Source organism: Hetaerina americana, unplaced genomic scaffold (assembly GCF_022747635.1).
Source record: "Hetaerina americana unplaced genomic scaffold, ioHetAmer1.1.p SCAF_11, whole genome shotgun sequence".
Lineage (NCBI taxonomy): Eukaryota > Metazoa > Arthropoda > Insecta > Odonata > Calopterygidae > Hetaerina > Hetaerina americana.
In genome coordinates this window covers 22,216,939-22,234,954 of record NW_027286181.1, presented here as the reverse complement: position 1 = coordinate 22,234,954, position 18,016 = coordinate 22,216,939, and the positions used below count along the sequence as shown (strand labels likewise).

The window sequence follows — 18,016 nt, the reverse complement described above, 5'->3', positions numbered from 1 at the left end:
CCATAGAAATGGTAACCGTTTTAGCTTTAAAAGGCATTCGTGTTTCAGAAAAATCATTTTCTTTACGTAAATATTTAACTTATCAAGGGATGTGAAATTAAACTTATAAAAATTTCCTAAAAATTCGGTTCCTTTGTTTCATTTATCGAATTTTATCTGTTTCCCCATCAATATAACTTTTTTTAACTCAGTCATTATTTCTTCCACATATATTCATGGTAACACTCTCAACAAACATATAATTGCAAATAAACAAAATGTCGTGTCTCAGGAACAGTAAGTTTCATACATACACTCTGGTGAAGATTAGGATGCCCAGTAACGTATCCCGGGCCCTCCGTTCAGTAACTCAGTGTGTAATGCAATGCATGCCAAGTTCGCATATAGTAGGTATATCATTATATTATGCTTTTCATTGATTCGTGATAACTCTTACCATAATGCATTTTTTGGGAGGGTTACCCATGCGTGTGTCTGTAAACTAAGTTGATAGCTAAAAACGGAAAAGAACGCCAAAGGATAACTCTTGGTAGGTAATTTTTTTTGGTCTCTCTTTTTATTTTATACCAATTATGTATTTCGCCACCCTCTCAAGGAAAATTATTACCTGGGAATTGAACATCTCTCATTTGTTTCTCCAGCATATTCGGAATATTTTTCCGTCTTGGTTTGTCGACATTATAAACTTAATAGTTTTAACTGTATCCTGTGTAAATTTGGGAAATACCTTCATATTAAGATAAAGAAGTGTGACTTAAAATCTCCGCATAAGTTTTTATTTATCACAATGCGGTCTAGGCTTGATAGTTGCTCATCATCAGCTGCATCATTAGGCGAAGGAGTGGCGTGAGCCGTTATGGCGAAGAGTTTAGATGGTTCACGAGCGTGAGTTGGAATTTCCCTTTTGAAGGTAATTGGTGGGTGAAGGTAATGAAGGGAGGGTAGTGGGAGACCTGTGCGCATGATCTTTTTGTTCGCCAGTTTTGAGAGGGGGGGAAAGTGAGAGGATAATATAACCTTTTTAAGAATTGTTTTTTTCTCTGAAAAATTATAATTTCGTATCTCTCTAATCAGTCGATGTTGTCCCCTTTTATTGAGAGTAACCTTCGGACAAAAATTCACCCACCTTCCCTCCGCCCCACCAAAAAGAGGCACTGCACATGGTGGTGGTCATCGTGCACCCCCATCTAGTTATAGCGAGCTTCCACGAAACCTAGGAAATGTTTGGCTAAATAAATATTTTAAGATGAAAACATAATTCACGCTTTCTAATTTCAATAATAGGCGTCAGTATCAATTGAAACGGACATATTTTTTAACAAATAGCACCATTTTTCCATTATTTCAATTTTTTACCATCCAAGCAAATGAAGATGATGTAATATATTGAATTTTGTTGGTCGGTTACGAAGGAAAAAGTTTTAACAAGTCAAAAAGTGCTCCCATTTGGTCTTTTTTTGTGCTCCAATCCTCCATTTTATTCCTAAAACTAGGTAACTTGTTAGATAGCTTATTAATATCTTTTGGAAAAATTTAAATGCTGAAGGGAGAACTAAGCCACTCATTCCGAGGTGACTCTTGACGCTGGAAGTCTATTAAGGTCTTTTTAAGGAAGAGAACTCTAAGAAAAAGTGCCCAGCGTACAATTTCAAACGGTATTCGTATTGGTTGGCTCCACCCCAGAGCCCACGACGTTAGTAAGATAAAATAGCTGATGGCAAATCGAGAAAAAGGCATTGATATTAAGAGAATAGGTGAGGATCCTTATTTAAACCAGTACCTAGGATACTTTTTATTGCCAGCTTAGCTCACAACTATAACTAGTTAGCCCACATTCGGAACACAAGAAAAGTATTTTACATCCCAGGGAGAAAGCGTTAATTGAGGAATTGAAAATGGTTCAGAAAAAGCCGTTAGCTTAGTTAAAAATATATGGGTGTGGGTGACGTGTATGTTGGAGAAGTACCTACAAGTCTGGGAACCACTTGAATGAATGAAGAGAGCCGGTTAGACCTAGACCTTCAGGAAGATACAGAACATCCGCGTTTGTTGCGACAAGGAGGGAATTGTTATGGCCCCACGTAATTTTTGAAGATTCGAACACTGGTATAAAATAAGAGAAACAACGTCACCATCAGAGTCAAGTACTCGTTTTTCCCTCACACAATACTTAGTCAAAAAAAAACTATCACAAGCCTCTGAATGTATTAGCATAACACTAAAACTCAATGATTTAACCAAACAAGCTACCTATTGTATCAATTATAACGACTGCTTGTGCGCAGTTCTCTTGTATATTAGCTGCACACACACACACACACATACACACACACATATATACATATATATTTTTTTTAAGGGTAATCTGCCGGTTAAGGTAGGTTTTTGTATGGACACAACTACCAAACAAACATTTTATTACTCCTAACAAAACAAAAAAATCCATCATCCTACTCCTCTCTTCAACCACCATACCAAGTACTTCCTCGTTTGTTTTCTTCTCTGTCCATTTCACCTTCTCCATTCTTCTCCACACCCACATTTCAAAAGCCTCCAATCTACGTCTATCCTCCGGCTTCAATGACCACGTTTCCGCACCGTACATAGCTACGCTCCATATTAAAGTTTTTACGAGTCTTTTCTTAATATCCCTACTCAACGTCCCTGTCATCAACTCCCTCCTCCTTGTGAAAGCATCTTTGTATAGCGCAATTCTTCTCCTCACGTCCCTACTACTTTGACCGTGTTGGTCCAAAACACTACCGAGATACGTAAACTGTTCTACCTGCTCTAGTTTTTGCCCTCCTATTTTAATGTTTAGCTTAGCCTTTATCTTTCTAGAAAATCGTATAACCTTTGTTTTATTAATATTGGTTCTCGTCCCATACCTGTCGCACTGAATTTCCAATTCACTCAGCAATGCTTGCAACCTCTTGGCTGACTGACAAACTAAAGCTTGGTCATCAGCAAACCTAACTGATTTTACGAATTCCCCGCCCACTTTCATTCCTACCTCCAGTTCTTCCCATGCCTATTTGATCATTTCCTCTCCATACAGGTTGAACAGCAACGGTGATAATACATATATATATATATATATATATATATATATACATACATACATATATACCCAGAAACCCCCACCATACGCCGTTGCGGCGGGTTTTGGGGTTTGCGTAGATGTACCTTTCGAATTTTTCCCTGAAGAAATGACGAGCAAAGCATGGGAGTGGGATTGAATGTGGGCGGGGTGCTGATTAATTCAGTGAGATTGGCGGATGATAAAGCTTTAGTTAACTATTCAGCCAGAGGATCGCCACCATTGTTGAGCAAATTACAGGATAATCGTCTGAAGCTTGGGGTGGAGATAAATCATAGGAAAGCAAAGTAATGAGAAAGCACGCAAGTAGGAAGGCTCAGTTGAGCATGAAAGTGGGCGGGCATAAATTAGAGCGGGCGGAACAATTCATATACATATTTAAGCAACGCTCTGGAGGAAGATGGGCGTGGCAGTGAGGACGTTAAAAGAGAAATTCCACTGGCGAAATGAGAATTCGCACAGGAGATGGGAGGGTTGATTCGATGACACGGAATTCAAGTGGAGACGTAAAACAAAAAGACACGAACCTCCTGAATAATGAAAGAAGTACGCGAGGGTGTAATCTTAATGAAATAACTTAAAAGGATGCTTCCTTGGCATTGCCCATCTAGAGAGTGAACGGTGTGTAGGATATGTCTGCACAAGCGTAAAAGAAGCATTAGCGAAAACTTCTTACCGAGTGCAGTGTTTGTTTTAATGATAAAAAGCCAGGTCGGTGGGGAAAGAGGCAGAATAGAGAAAGAGAGAGAAAGAAAAGAGTGACTCTTGAGATGTACTGAGCGGAGAATATGAGTGAAACAGGCTGAATCCCGAAACGGAGAAGTATTAAAATTATGGGTACCGAGTGGGGGTTGCTGATGCGAAAATCGAATATGAGAGAAAATGTAGATGGAATAGATATTGAGAGAGAGACGGGGGTGGTGGGTATTTGAGGGTTGTGATGGAAGAGTAAATTTAGCTGAGAAAGGAAGCGAAAGGATATTTCCGGTGGAATGACGCAGGGAAAAAAACACTGAAGGAATTGATAAAAAAACACCCCAGAAGAATTTCCATTGTTCTCCTTACTAATAGATATAGTCTAGCATGCTTAGAGAAGCGTTTGACACTCATGAGAAGTAGTTCACATATATTTAGCAAAAATTATTTCAATCAATTGAATCATTTAACATTTAATATCGGTACATTACATTTAATCAACACTTAATTTTAATATGGCATGCAAAGTGTGTAATCACCCCATTCCGTACATCCTAGCGTTGGATTGCAGGGCACCATTTAGTTTTCCAGAGATGTAGGAATCAAGAGTTGGGCCTATTAGGACCGGGAATAAAAGAGAAAGTTGGAAAAGACACATGATAACTTCATAGATCATTCAAGATTATCTCTAAACGACAGTTTGCTAATGAATATTGAAACGCTATATAATCAAAAAAAGTCAGAAGGTTCAAAAACTCTCAAACATATCGACAGTAAAAGAGGTTATAAATAGCTAGACGTGCTTTAGTTAACTTGTTTTATTAGTACCCTCCAAATTAAATACGATCTGGTGCCTAGCAGTAATCAAAATGCAAAGATAACTAAATCTCACAGTTGCTACAAACATAATTTGATAATCATAAAATGCATTGCCCCGATAGACTTATATAAAAATCATTCATTCCCCAAATTGTTTGAGTAAAAATACTTAACCTTGCCTTTTCTTAAAGCTATCTATTCGGCGAACTCTCTGATATTTCATTGCATGACTACTTATATTTGTCTGTATTTTAAACTGATACAACTAATTCATTACCAACTTGGCATTCCTAAAATTCTGTTTAAATAACGAGTTCATCATAGGATCTTTGGAAAAACTCAGAAAAAGTTCTGAAGTACATTGCGATACAACTCTAACTTCTTGCAATGAGCGTTATATCCGGTTATAATAATCAACAACTACCCTTGTGAGTGGTGACTTACTTATCCCATTTCTCCCTATCGCACCGCCTCGTAGCAGTTCGCAGATTAGAATTAAGATATAGATTGTTTCGTAACAAACAATCAAAGTTAGCTAGCGAACCTACTTTCTACGAATCCCATTTTCTCTAATTAACCGTAATCTACCTGTCACTGTAGGTTTTCTGATGGAATAATCACTGATACTTTTCTTTGCCTCAGGTAAAACGCAATCAACTACCCTAAAGCCATCACATAACGACTGATAATTCATTAATTTAATTCCTCCACCGCCTTTCATTCCGTTCAATGTGTTTAATCTTTTCCTCCCTCGACCTCAATTACCCGAAATTCTCCCGTCTATCACAGTCTTCATCATTCCATTGCCAATCAATATATCCACCGACTCAACCGCTTTCCCATGCTACCTCGCATTCTTTCCATCATCAACCTTCTTCCCCTACCATGACTAGCACTTCTTTGTTTATTTTCCTTTCGTTTCATTTGATTTTTCCATTATTCTATGCCCGCCCACATCTCCAAATCTCCCATTTACCAACATCATGCCACAGTTAAGCCCAAAAAGGGAAAAAATAACATCGCTCTTTCGCCTTTATGCCATATTTTCCCGAGAGCATCTTAAATAAATCCTACTTCTTCATTTCCTTGACCGTCAATTACCCCAGTATCCTTCCTACCACTATTGGTCTTCTATCTTAACTATCTGACCTCGAAATGCAATACGACGTGAATACAACTTTAAAATTCGGTTGATGCATCTCGATAACGCACCCCCTTAAATTCGCACCATCAAGCAAATTGGCGGGAGAACGGAATTTCTGGAGCAGAGGGATTGCTGAAAAAAAAGGCATTTCATCCTTCAGTTAATTTGGCTTTAAACTGAGAACCGAAGCAAAAAGTAACAAACGCCCAATTTCATCCAAGCCGCCATTTTATCAATCATGACGATGAATTCGAAAACACTGGGAATATTATTGAATTGAAATCTTCCAAACGTGATGTTGAAAGACTTCTCTATTTTTTTATGCAAAAAGGGAAAATACGCCGATATTACCTTTCTGTTTAACTTGGTTTTATACTTTAAAAGGTAAATTTTTAACTGGAAATATCAGCATCGTTCATTTCATTGTTCACTTTTTATGGGAGAAATACAGGAAACAAGGTGCAAAAAAGCACACTTATTAAAATTGATAGCGAATGAAGCTCTCTTAAGATACACTCTGATGATGAAATTTTCGGAATTCCTAGCGAGGTACAGAGAACTTAAAAGGATATCCAGGGTCTAAAATAGTATAGCTTTCCTTTCAGCACACAGCGTAACGCGTATTCAAATCCACTCCGACGCAAAGCACTCTTGTGGAAATACTATGGCAATTATTAAATCTGTCACAGCCAGAAAGTCGGAACTGAGCTCCTGGAGAGTTGTAGTACACCTCTACGTTTTATCTTTCAAGCCATAATGATGGCATGTACCAGGGAGTGGACTAATGTCAACAGCCATCAGTGCTATTAGTGATAATGGGCATTACGTATTACTTAAGTTTCGGGTATTTCAGACAGGTAATGTTATACGATGTTGTGGTCATGAATTGTTCCTGGGAAAAAGGTTTCTTTAAATACTTGTGCTGCGTAGTACTATACAGAACAAGCAAGACAGAATTTTTAAAAGCTGAGAACACGAGATTTTAACTTTGATGCAAATGGAATTATCATGGCATTATAAGATTTGGTTAGGTTCAACCACAAAGATAAGATAAGGGAGATAGACTCCAGTACAGATAGATATGTTGAAATATTCGTCCTTCCCTCGGACAATCATAAATCACAATAACAAAAAATCAAAGCCATAATAGTAATAGTAAAGACATTCGAATTAAAAGCGAGGACAAGATTTATCGCTGCGCAGATATCTGGTACATTCGTAGGTGCATCTTTATGTTAGTTGCTAGTATATGTATTCGGATATGTGTAAGTTAAATTAAGTTTTGAATGAATATATTCGTCTGTGAGGGTGTTCATTAATATGTTTTTGGTTTGTTTTTATGCAGTTGCATTCTCTGTTACGGGTGGTGTCCTAACACCTACCGCCACTCGCCCTAGGGTTGGCTTGAGGTGTATTGTGTTGATGTACACGTATCTTAAACTTTTGTCATAGTCTCTCTTACCAATGCATTGCAGGTCTAAAAGTGTTTACTCTTAGCCAGTGTTATATTTATGTAATAAATATTCGTCTAATACTCTAGTTGTTGCATGAACAATTAATGTTTACGGTGAATCCCAACCCATACGTAATATTCAATAATGAAGTTGCATGATAAGAGATTGCTTCGGTTCCTTTTTTGTCGATACTCTATTTCGTCGGAGTTATTACCCCCATTTATTTGTCGACGCGATGGGAAGTAAATCGCAATAGACCACTTGTGCGCATGCCACTCTCAATAGAGATTCAACGCCGAATTTCACGTCCGAATGAAACATATTTAGCAACGCGTTCAACAGAATACTGGGATAGCCAGAAACTTCCCCGTTTTACCGAGACGGAAGTCCAACAGATAGGGTATTTTTTTTTTTAAATGGATCGTTTCTCATGTTTCAATAGGTTTTTTTCTTTAATTCTTCGATATTGAATCCACCATCAAACTCATCAAAAGGATGGGTTTTTCCAAATCAACGGTTTCAATTAATTTTACGAAATACGTTCCTCGATATTCAAACAGATATATAGATAAGTAATGAGAGATTCAAGTTAACAGTTAGAATTAAATAACAGTAAATGTATAGCATTGAGTTTTCGGAATAAAATCTAAACGAGACGTAATTTATAAAAAACATTACTCCGAGTTAAGCATCTCAGAAGAATCGAAATACTTGGGCGTTACACTGATATCAATCCTTTCATTAGGAACACACAGAAAAAGAATATGTTGATCAGTCTTAACGAAGCTAGACTCATTATATGGATAATGGGAAAATTTAATGAAAAAGTTGTAAAAGAAAGGTATTGCTTCGCTTTGGCTGGGCCATATTTATTATACGCAAAAGGTAAGTGAAAAACATGAGAAAAAACGTTAATTAAGGAATTCGATAGCGTTCAAAGAAAACTCACTAGGCTTGGTAAACATGGCTCGTAGGGGAGTATAAGCGCGATGGGTATGCTGGAAGAATTGGTTGGGAGACTCTTGATTCAGCAAGAGAACAAGTAAGCGTAAAGACTTTTAGAGAGGAATACGATCCCTGAGTTTTCCTGAAAAATCGAGAGAATGACTATGCTATAAAATTTAATAGGTAGATTCGACCATCGGGATAATAAAAGAAAGATGGACTCCATCATAGACAGATTCAAGTACTCCTTCCCCGTCACGACTCGCACTGATAATCAAATCAAACCAAGCATCTCAATATATTGACTTAAATAAGAAAATTAATGATTCATTCAGTACTTATTACTTCAATACATACAACTACATATTTTATGCTATATATATATATATATATATATATATATATATATATATAACGATTGTAAGGAAAAACTCACACGAGCGGCACAATAATGGGATAATGGGCTGAAACAATATAATACATATACAAAAGAATAGCGACATATAAAAGAACACTCACACGGCAAATTGTTCGAGCTTTCTGCCCTGACTCACTTGAAGAAGGCCTCTGAGAGGGCCGAAAGCTCGAACAATTTACCGTGTGAGTGTTCTTTTAAATGTTGCTATTCTTTTCTATAAGTGCTATATTGTGTCAGCCCATTAAAAAAAAAAATATATATATATATATACACACACACACACACACATATATATGTATATATAATAATCCCTGCGTATATACCTCTTGCATTCCATCATGTTTGACGGGTGCCCTAACACCCCTACCACACGTTCTTGTGACGTCACGGTTTGCCGGTTTATGCGTACATTTTAATGCTAGGTAATCACTTCCTTTTACATGTGCGTGCATTGTTGGAACATTGATTGGATCAAATATAAAGGCCATTGTTTCTTTACAAAATCAATTTGGGCAATACGGAAGAATTTTCTTTGTTATCTCCGTTAATTATGAAGGCATGCGTATACTTCGTCCAAGTGTCTAAATCTCAAATAAACGTAGAGCACTTTATTTGAGTGATTTGTTAATTGGTGACATTCGATAAGTGCAATTTTGCGTAAATTACGCCACCTCCTTTTTGGGATCTCGAAATGCTTGAGAGGAAATGATTCTTTGCGTCAATAGTTTCTGTCTTTAATTTTTCCTTCTCACTGGACTCTCTTTACCCAATTGTAATGCGGCCTTAGGATTACCCCTTCGCATTCATTGTAGAAATTTTGATTTATTTGTACTTCTCTCGGAGTTTAACCTTCCTTCGCGCTAAAAGAATCTCACTGCACAGATCATCCCGATGAAATGTGACGCTTTCTATTCGTGCATGATGATTTTCCGCAAAACGGGCAGCTTTATTTGTTAATTAAATTTTCCCTTCCTCGTCAGCCAGTTTTCAAACATTCTAAACGTACTTTAATTAAAGCTTAAGCAACGCAAAATAAAAACAACTGAACATTTTCTTTCAAATATTGCCCCACGATTCTTTTGTTGAACCCTATTCTCGTTGTTCTTTTTCTGCAGGTTGTCCCAACGAACTCGTCCCGTCCCAGAATTTGTAGTTTTTAACTTATTTTGCCAATTTTATTTCTACCGAAACACTGCTGAGCCTGGGTAAAGATTGATTTTCCCAAAATTTCATGATTGTGACATTTTTATTAAACTTTAGCTCGGGGCTCCAGTCCTGACAAGAAACACTAATGATGTTGTGATCGTTGAAAAAAATCCCGATACTTGAAACGTCTGATTTGCTACTGAGATCATTTTAGACGACCGTATCAACGCTGAATAATCTGAATTTCCCGGTCACATTAAAATGAGTGTCATTGATGCAAATGAGAAAGAGTAGGGGAACGATCAGGTTTCCCTTCGGGGTCACGCCCGCTGAGGTAGATGTTCAAAATTTGGGGGCCTTAAGAGTGTGAAATAATACCTCGCCTTAAATTTTTCCTTCGATTAACTTCCCACCATCACTCAAAAAAAAAAATTATCAGGAAACGAGTTCCCCATAGATACTTGCGGCTCCTCCTTGAAAAAATTGAATTCATTCGACGAATGTAGAATAATGTAATGAGAAAGTAAGTGAGAAGTGCTACTTTGCACTACTGGTGATGTCGCATTTCGAATACCCGGTAAATATTTGAGACCCGTCGGAGGCGTAGTCAATTAAGGTAATGGAAAAGAAGGAATAGCGAAGAAGGGTTACTAGGTATGTGAAGAAATGTTACGATAAGGAAGCGTTTCATAAGGGAGCTGAAATCGACTTTCCTTCAAGCACGAAGGAACGATTTCGGACTAAGGCTATTAGAAAGGTACAGAACACTCAATTTAAATTGTGACACCAATGTAATCATTGCAGAAACTTTTTTTAATGTTAATTTAGTACCCTGCGAGCCACCGCCAGGGTGTGTGGCAGGGGGCGATTATTCAATAGACTAATTTTGACCTGAATACTTTAACTCCAAACCGCGGTCGGACAACGTTATTCAGATTCCTTATCGTTCGTGGAGAAAATGAAATCTTAAAATCTGCTCTATACTAAATATCTCTAATTTTATTGGCATGATCTCCCCTAACGTAGTACGATGGAGGTAATAATACATTTTCTACATCAAGGCTAAAAGGACATCCTTCCAATTTATTCAAGAGATTTAATCTTTGATTTAGCCAACGGCTCGGTTCCCAACCCAGGTCCTCTAATAATTTTGATACACTACTCAGTTTGTAATAACACCGTTTCACAAATCTAGCTCCTCTACGCTGTACGCGATCTAATTCGGCAATGGATCCATCTTCATGAGGATCCCATATGTAAGCAGCATATTTTAAATTAGGGCTAAAGAGCGAAAAATAACATTTCTCTTTAACCTTCTCATCACATTTACCAAGAACTTTTCCAATAAACCCTAACTTTTGGTTAGCTTGTCCACAAATGTACTTATTCTCCGTATGTTCCACCAGAAGAGGTCGTGATTGAGGGTAAAGTCCAAGTATTTAATCGAGTCTATACTTTCTATTTCAGAGTTCCTGATGCAGCAGAAGTTCGGGAGGGAATTGCTCTTTTCCCAAAAATTCATCACTACGCACTTTTTTCATCGCCATATTGAACTGTCCGGGTAAGATAAAAGAGATAGATACAGAGACCCTTTCCTTCCTCGTGTGATTCCTGAACACGATCAAAAAAGATACACATACAATAAACCTCGCTGTGAAAAACTAGCATTGCATACTTAACCATTTAGTAACCCAAGGTTGGTGATATAATATCCCTTGCTAAACGCCTCATAAAAGGCTGGCAGGGTACGATGTAGGTATAGATGATGCCATTTTGTGAAGTCTATTTCATTCAGTGCAGCATCTCAAATTCTGCCCACGTTAAATCCGATTTAATACGACTCCTGGAAGAATTTCGCATGGTCATCGACAATAGTTACAGTCAGCCAACTGACCGCCGCATAAATGCCACATTCGCATAATGATCCGAGCAGGTGTGTACTCACCACGAAGCAATCCGGTGCCTGCATACACTCGGCGTCCTTGCTCCGGGAACCACCAGAGAACTGTAAGGGGAGAGAGAAAGAGAGGGGGGGATAAAGTTAAGAGTGTAATTATACGGAAACAAAATATGAATTAAACATAGGGATGGGGAGGAGGTCTTGGGGTGGGTAATGAATTCGTTGCTGTCGAGTAGGGCGACGTGGATGGATAAACAGGCGTATATTTATTCCGGAGAAATTGAATTTGTCTCCTAGCCCTCCCCTTTTCCATTTGGCTCAAATGTCATTAATAATATACGGTAAAATGGTGATGTAGTGAGTCCAAAAAACTCCTTTCGCCTGGAACCGTGTATGTCCAGTATTCGATGGATTGATACTTATTTTCGTGATGAGGTGAGATCGTTTACCGACTACTCACTAATCTATACAAATATAAAGATAAGTAAATATATATGTATAAATTTATATTTAGATGCCACATCACTTATAAATATATACATATATACATATACATATATATATATATATATATATATATATATATATATAGTACAATAAACAGTAACACACAATATAGAAACACAAAAAAAGGAACACTCACACGTATTTTCTTGATATTTCGACGGAAACAATCCGTCTTCCTCTGAAGATATAGAAGTAATGATTAATTAACTTATTGTTTCCGTCGAAATATCAAGAAAATACGTGTGAGTGTTCCTTTTTTTGTGTTTCTATATTGTGTGTTACTGTTTATTGTACTATTCGGCACTTCCGTGTTACGTCTACGAAAGCATATATATATATATATATATATATATATATATATTTCGGTAATCCCAGCCACATTCATACGAGACTCCTTAGTAAACTGATGAAGGTGGCTAGGAATTCCGAAATATTAGAGGTATTTTTAGTTTTAAAAATCTTTCCTGAAACCAGTTTTAACTATTTGTATATTTTCGTGTGCATCGAGCATTACATTACAGGATATATAACCATACACACAGTAATCAACCCGAAGGTCGGTTTGGAAGGTGATGATAGAGTACTACACGGCGCGTGAAATTGGGGGGCCAGTTCCTTTCCCTGTGCCGCTTATAGTTTCCCAGGAAGATCTGGTACCCGAAAAATCCACCCCCCAGCCCAGAGTGCCTCGCCCGGGAATCGAACCCGGGACCCTCCGGTCAGCAGTCCAACGCTGTACCCCCTGGACTACCGCGACCCACATATATATATATATATATATATATATATATATATATATATATATATGTATATATATATATATTTATTTATTTGGAGTTCTGTAGCTGTTGCTGTCATTTCACAGATACAACAAGGAGAAACTATAATAAAATGATTTCAGGTTTAAATAATGGAGGACAAATTTTAATAGCCATCAGGGAAACCAATAAAACCGAATGGCTGGGATAAATTATAAATTGGCAACTAATTTTTTAAATTACTTTTTCAAATTAAATGGTGGAATAATACGCCGGTGGCAAAAATCGAAAAACGATTCGTTTCTTTTAATAATCCAAACAAACAACGCAGCGATTCGAAAGAAGGCAACAGAACCATCATTCACTGCCATCTCAACAGTTGCGTGTTGCTAAGCAAATTTTCCAAATATGAGTTCAAAATGATGAATTCTATTCAGTAAGCAATTTTAGTAATTTCGAGCGGGACTCTGACCGAGGACTTTATGAGGACGGCGGATGGCCGTCTTTGGTCTCACAAGTTGAACATGACCGCAGTCATGAAGTCAATTATCTACAAGTTTCCTTGAACAAGATTTCTTGAAGACGATATTTCCCCTTCCTCGCTTGCCTAACGTTCTCCCCTGCTATTATATTTCCCCAAAATCCCATTTCCAATGAAAATGCTCTGCATCCACTTATCCTACCACCAATGAATCTCTGCCAACAAATCTCCCACTCTTCTCCCTCACCCTACCCAGTACTTCTTCCTTTGTTTTCGTTTCTGTTTGCGCAAGAAGAGTAGGTTTTTGTAGCTCATAATAAACAATTTCACATTACGTATCGCATGGATTACCTCTTGTTTCCCGTTAATTATTTCCGTCCTCAGTTCTTTGTCCTTTCCGCCTGCCTTCGTACGGTCTAACAAATCTATTTCCTTCCTTCCTCTTCCACGTTTGCCTATAAAATGTCCCTTCTCTCACTTCCTCCAGCATCGTACGACCTCTCAAAATTTCTCCCACCCACTTAACATCCGTAAAACTTCATCCTCAGTCCTTCTCTCAATCCAAGTAATTTTCTCCACCCAGCCGCACACGGCGACTATTTTCACCAGCTTTTCATAGCCGGGAGGGCTCTACAGGTGTGCCGGACGAATTTTAATTAGGATTTAATTATAGATATGAGTATAGGGAAGTCAGCGACGCAAAGAAAAAGAAGTCTACGACGCAAGTAGTAGTAAACAGAGTCGCGTATAAAATAAAGGAAAAACAACATTAATTTTTTTGTTCACGGTATAACTTTAGTAATTAAATAATGCGATACGAGAGACAATACAGTTTTAAGGTCGCTGTTATGAAGAGAACAGTGTGAGGTCTCATGATGTCAAGCTTCGGATACCTTGTTTTAGACAATAATTTGGACCCGTGTAACACACGGGACTACAATTATATCGCAATGAATATTATTTAACATCTGCGGAAATTGAATGGGGAAAAAGGAATTGAGTTACTTGATTTTTTTTGACAGGTCGTAGGAATCATCAAATGTAACAGAGACTCGTAGTTCGTCTAATTTTTAATATTCAAGAGAAAAAAACATTAGAATTATATGTCAGTCCACAAAAATAAATCTGGCTTCATCGAAGAATTTGTAGACTGACGTCACGAAATAATTGAGTGTTTTTTGAAAATTTTAGGTCACATTGGACAGATATGGCATGTCTAGATGCTCCATGGGACTGAAATATTTTGTAAAAAGATAATTTTACCATATTTTCTGAAAATTATTCCAAAAAGTAAAAAAGTCATAATAACATAGAAAAGAATTCTAAACTGAGTAGTAGTTTTATAGGGGAGGTGGCCGAGAGCTGAGGTCATTTTTACCATTAGGGATTGGCAGGAAAGAAGGAATGACGGAAAGAAACCCGGCATCGGCATTAGCCTACTCTTAACGAAAAGCGCCAAGGGGTCAGCAGCTTAACTTCTCATCCGACGGACGGCGTACTCACTCTAAGTGATCTTCACAAAGCACCTAAAGTAGGAATCGGGACACCACTTCAAAATATCTGCTTCCTCCGGGATCCGAACCGGGGCCTTCTGGGTGGGAAGCAAGTAAGTTGGCCACCGCAACCAACCCGATCCCCTATGTATTAAGGTATGTATGACTGAAGTAAGAATACAAAATATTAGAGAAGACAAAAAAGATGTGTACTCTGTGTTTTTGCAATTTCTTGTCTAACGCTTGTGCCATCCAATTTCCAAATATCGGTTTCTCGAATTTCAATGCAAAAACAGACATAAATACACACACATATATATGTTGTATAATACTTTCAATAATGTAAGAATTCTAACGATGCATAATTAATTTAAAATCGGTTGAGTCGCTTGGCTGCAGTCATGGTAATACTTTCCTTTTTAACCAGTCGTATAATTAATGAAGCAATATACTATATGAACGTGACAGGGTGAAAATGAGCATACAAAAATAGAATAAATGGGAGAAATTAAAATTGATACTTTTTTTTATCTTCTTTAACGTAAACCAGGATTTTCCTGACAGTGCCTTCCCCAAAATGAAACAACGTGTCGGTCATGTTCGTACGTTTGAGTGTGTATGCAAAAAATACATAATTTCAAGACAGTTTTTCTACCAGGTGTTTTCAAAACTATTTTTTTTTCTTCTCTCGAGTAAGTACACGTCACTGGCTCAAATCGCCCGTTGGCGGTCCTGGATACTTAATTGACGGGGACTGAAATTATAATCGGTTATACCGTGTACCTGGTAATTGCAGAGTAACTGAGACATCATTAATTATCAGTGAAATTATATTATAAGAGAAAGGTATGACTTGAAAACAAAAATATAAACAACTGCCTCATTAACTGAAAATTATTACCTAATTATTTATGGTAAAATTATCTAAAATTAATATGTGGCAGCGCAGGTAAATCCTATATCAGAGAGATACATAGACTTTAGGAAAAGGAACACAGGAACATTCCAGGAAAGAGAGTTTATAAAGAATTTACGCAGCTCTACGTTGGTTTACATGAGAGACGATAGTTCACGTCAATGTAGATTCATGAATAACTACTGACCATCTTTACAGAAAATAATTTACAGTATCAAATACAAAATCACGCGGAGAAATATTGTGTTTTCAACAGATGTTTAGTTAGTAACAATAAATGAGGGGGGAAATTCTCGCGTTTTTTCCCAGATCTCGAAATTTTCATTGACTGTCCGAACGAGCAAGTATAAACCTATAAAAGTAAGTCTCACCTTTTCCGGTCGTTGCACATAAGAAACGCATGGCATTTATAGAAAGGAACATGGCTTAAGTGGAAATGTGCTTTGCGTCTTCTTCAGATGTAAGCACGGAAAGACCACAGCTTTCATATGTAGTCTCTCCCCAAGAATTTACGCCAGAGACTCTTCCTCAACTACGAAAATCTTATGGCCAGTTCAAGTTCAAGCTAAAGACCAAAAAAACATACAAAATTTTGCGGGCAAATATATAATGTATTCATAAACGTATAGGCGATGAGAGGAAGCCCAATTATTATGATATACTACCCAACCGAAAAATAATTTTTTTTAAACCGTAGTTTTAAAGTGAAATACTGCGCAGATAGGGTCAAAAAGGAAATGCAAAACAGAAAAGAGAGCAGGAAATGCTTTAAGAAATTCAAAATTAAGTATTAATATCAAAATCCGCTCAACATCAAGCAAGTCACCGAGGAAGAGTGTGGCGAGAGATTTTAAGCCACCAGCCATAAATACAAAAATATTCATTCATTGATGCATTATTCTGGATATATACCTGTATATAGAGAGAGAGAGAGAGAATATAATGTATATATTGTATACATACATACATATTAATGCATGAATAAATTAATATTTTTGTATCACGTATATCATGTATATCACGTGTGTAAATATATACATATATATATATATATATATATATATATATATATATATATATATATATATATATATATATATATACATAAATCTTCGAAATGGAACGCTCCCCGGCGACGCACGAATATATAAAACACAGATGTAGATTTTTAGACTATAGAGACACAAAGAAGCCGTCGAAACGTCGAATAACATATTATGAGTGTCCTTTCTTTGTATCTGTATAGTCTAAAAATATATACAGGGTATATATATATATATATATATATATATATATATATATATATAAGCTAATATACAATAAACTCGTGAGCATGCTCTTCTATGTATGCACGAGCCCATACACATAATGCAATAATTGCTGTGTTTAACTGGATCATAAAATTCTTAGTCTTGAAGTTAATACATTCGGGGGCGTTAGTATCCAAGGAAGAGTATCCATTAGTATCAAATTACTCGGACAAAAACGGAGGTTTAATGCCCCTCTTTCATTCAAGGCTTGTGTAAATGAAGCGTAAAGCGAATTCACATGAAAGGAATCAATTTGGTAGTGAGCGGAGTCGGGGAGAGAACTAACTTCCTTAACCCATTGGAGATGCAATCGGACGGAGCGAGCCAGAGGAAATTTAAAGAGATTTTGGAATCAGTAAGCCCTCCGCGTAAGAGAGGATCATCACGTGAATCGGGCCCTCATCAAATAGATCGTAACCTGTTATGGGATTCTCATTTAAATTATTCTAATTTAGGAGCGTTTTTCTTACTTTTCGACGGATTAAACAAACGAACGTTCCAAAATGACGGATTTTTGATCTCAATTACGAAACCGGATACGTGTAATTCAAGAGAATACATGGTCAGCATTTGGAACGCTCGTGGTCCTGAGGAATAATTACGTGTCATATAATTACAATAGTTATTACTGTAAGGTAGACAATCCTTTTAGGGAAGATTTTTGGATGGACACAAGTTAATCATCGCTACATTTCTCAGCTCAGTGTAAGAAGACAAAACCTGAAGCTCAATACAAAAAAAAAGTTTTTTAATGCCGCATACACACCAACTCCCTTTATTCAACAAATATATTCTTTTCCAACCTGCACATCTCGTAGCAAACACTCCCCTCTCTATCGCAGCCTTCAGCAATCTATTGCTAATTTAAATTTTCTGCATCCATATTTCATCCCTCCATCACCCATCCAACTATGGAACCACGCGCACAC

General features: G+C 37.2%; 1 protein-coding gene across 1 annotated transcript in view; it reads right to left on the bottom strand.

Annotated features, from left to right (window-relative positions):
- The window catches only part of LOC139701098 (uncharacterized), a 243,025-nt gene that overhangs the window by 129,111 nt on the left and 95,898 nt on the right, over positions 1-18,016 (bottom strand). Inside the window, exon 2 of the mRNA XM_071599674.1 lies at positions 11,668-11,727. Within this exon, the coding sequence (XP_071455775.1) occupies positions 11,668-11,727 (60 nt within the window). The remainder of the gene's footprint in view (positions 1-11,667; positions 11,728-18,016) is intronic.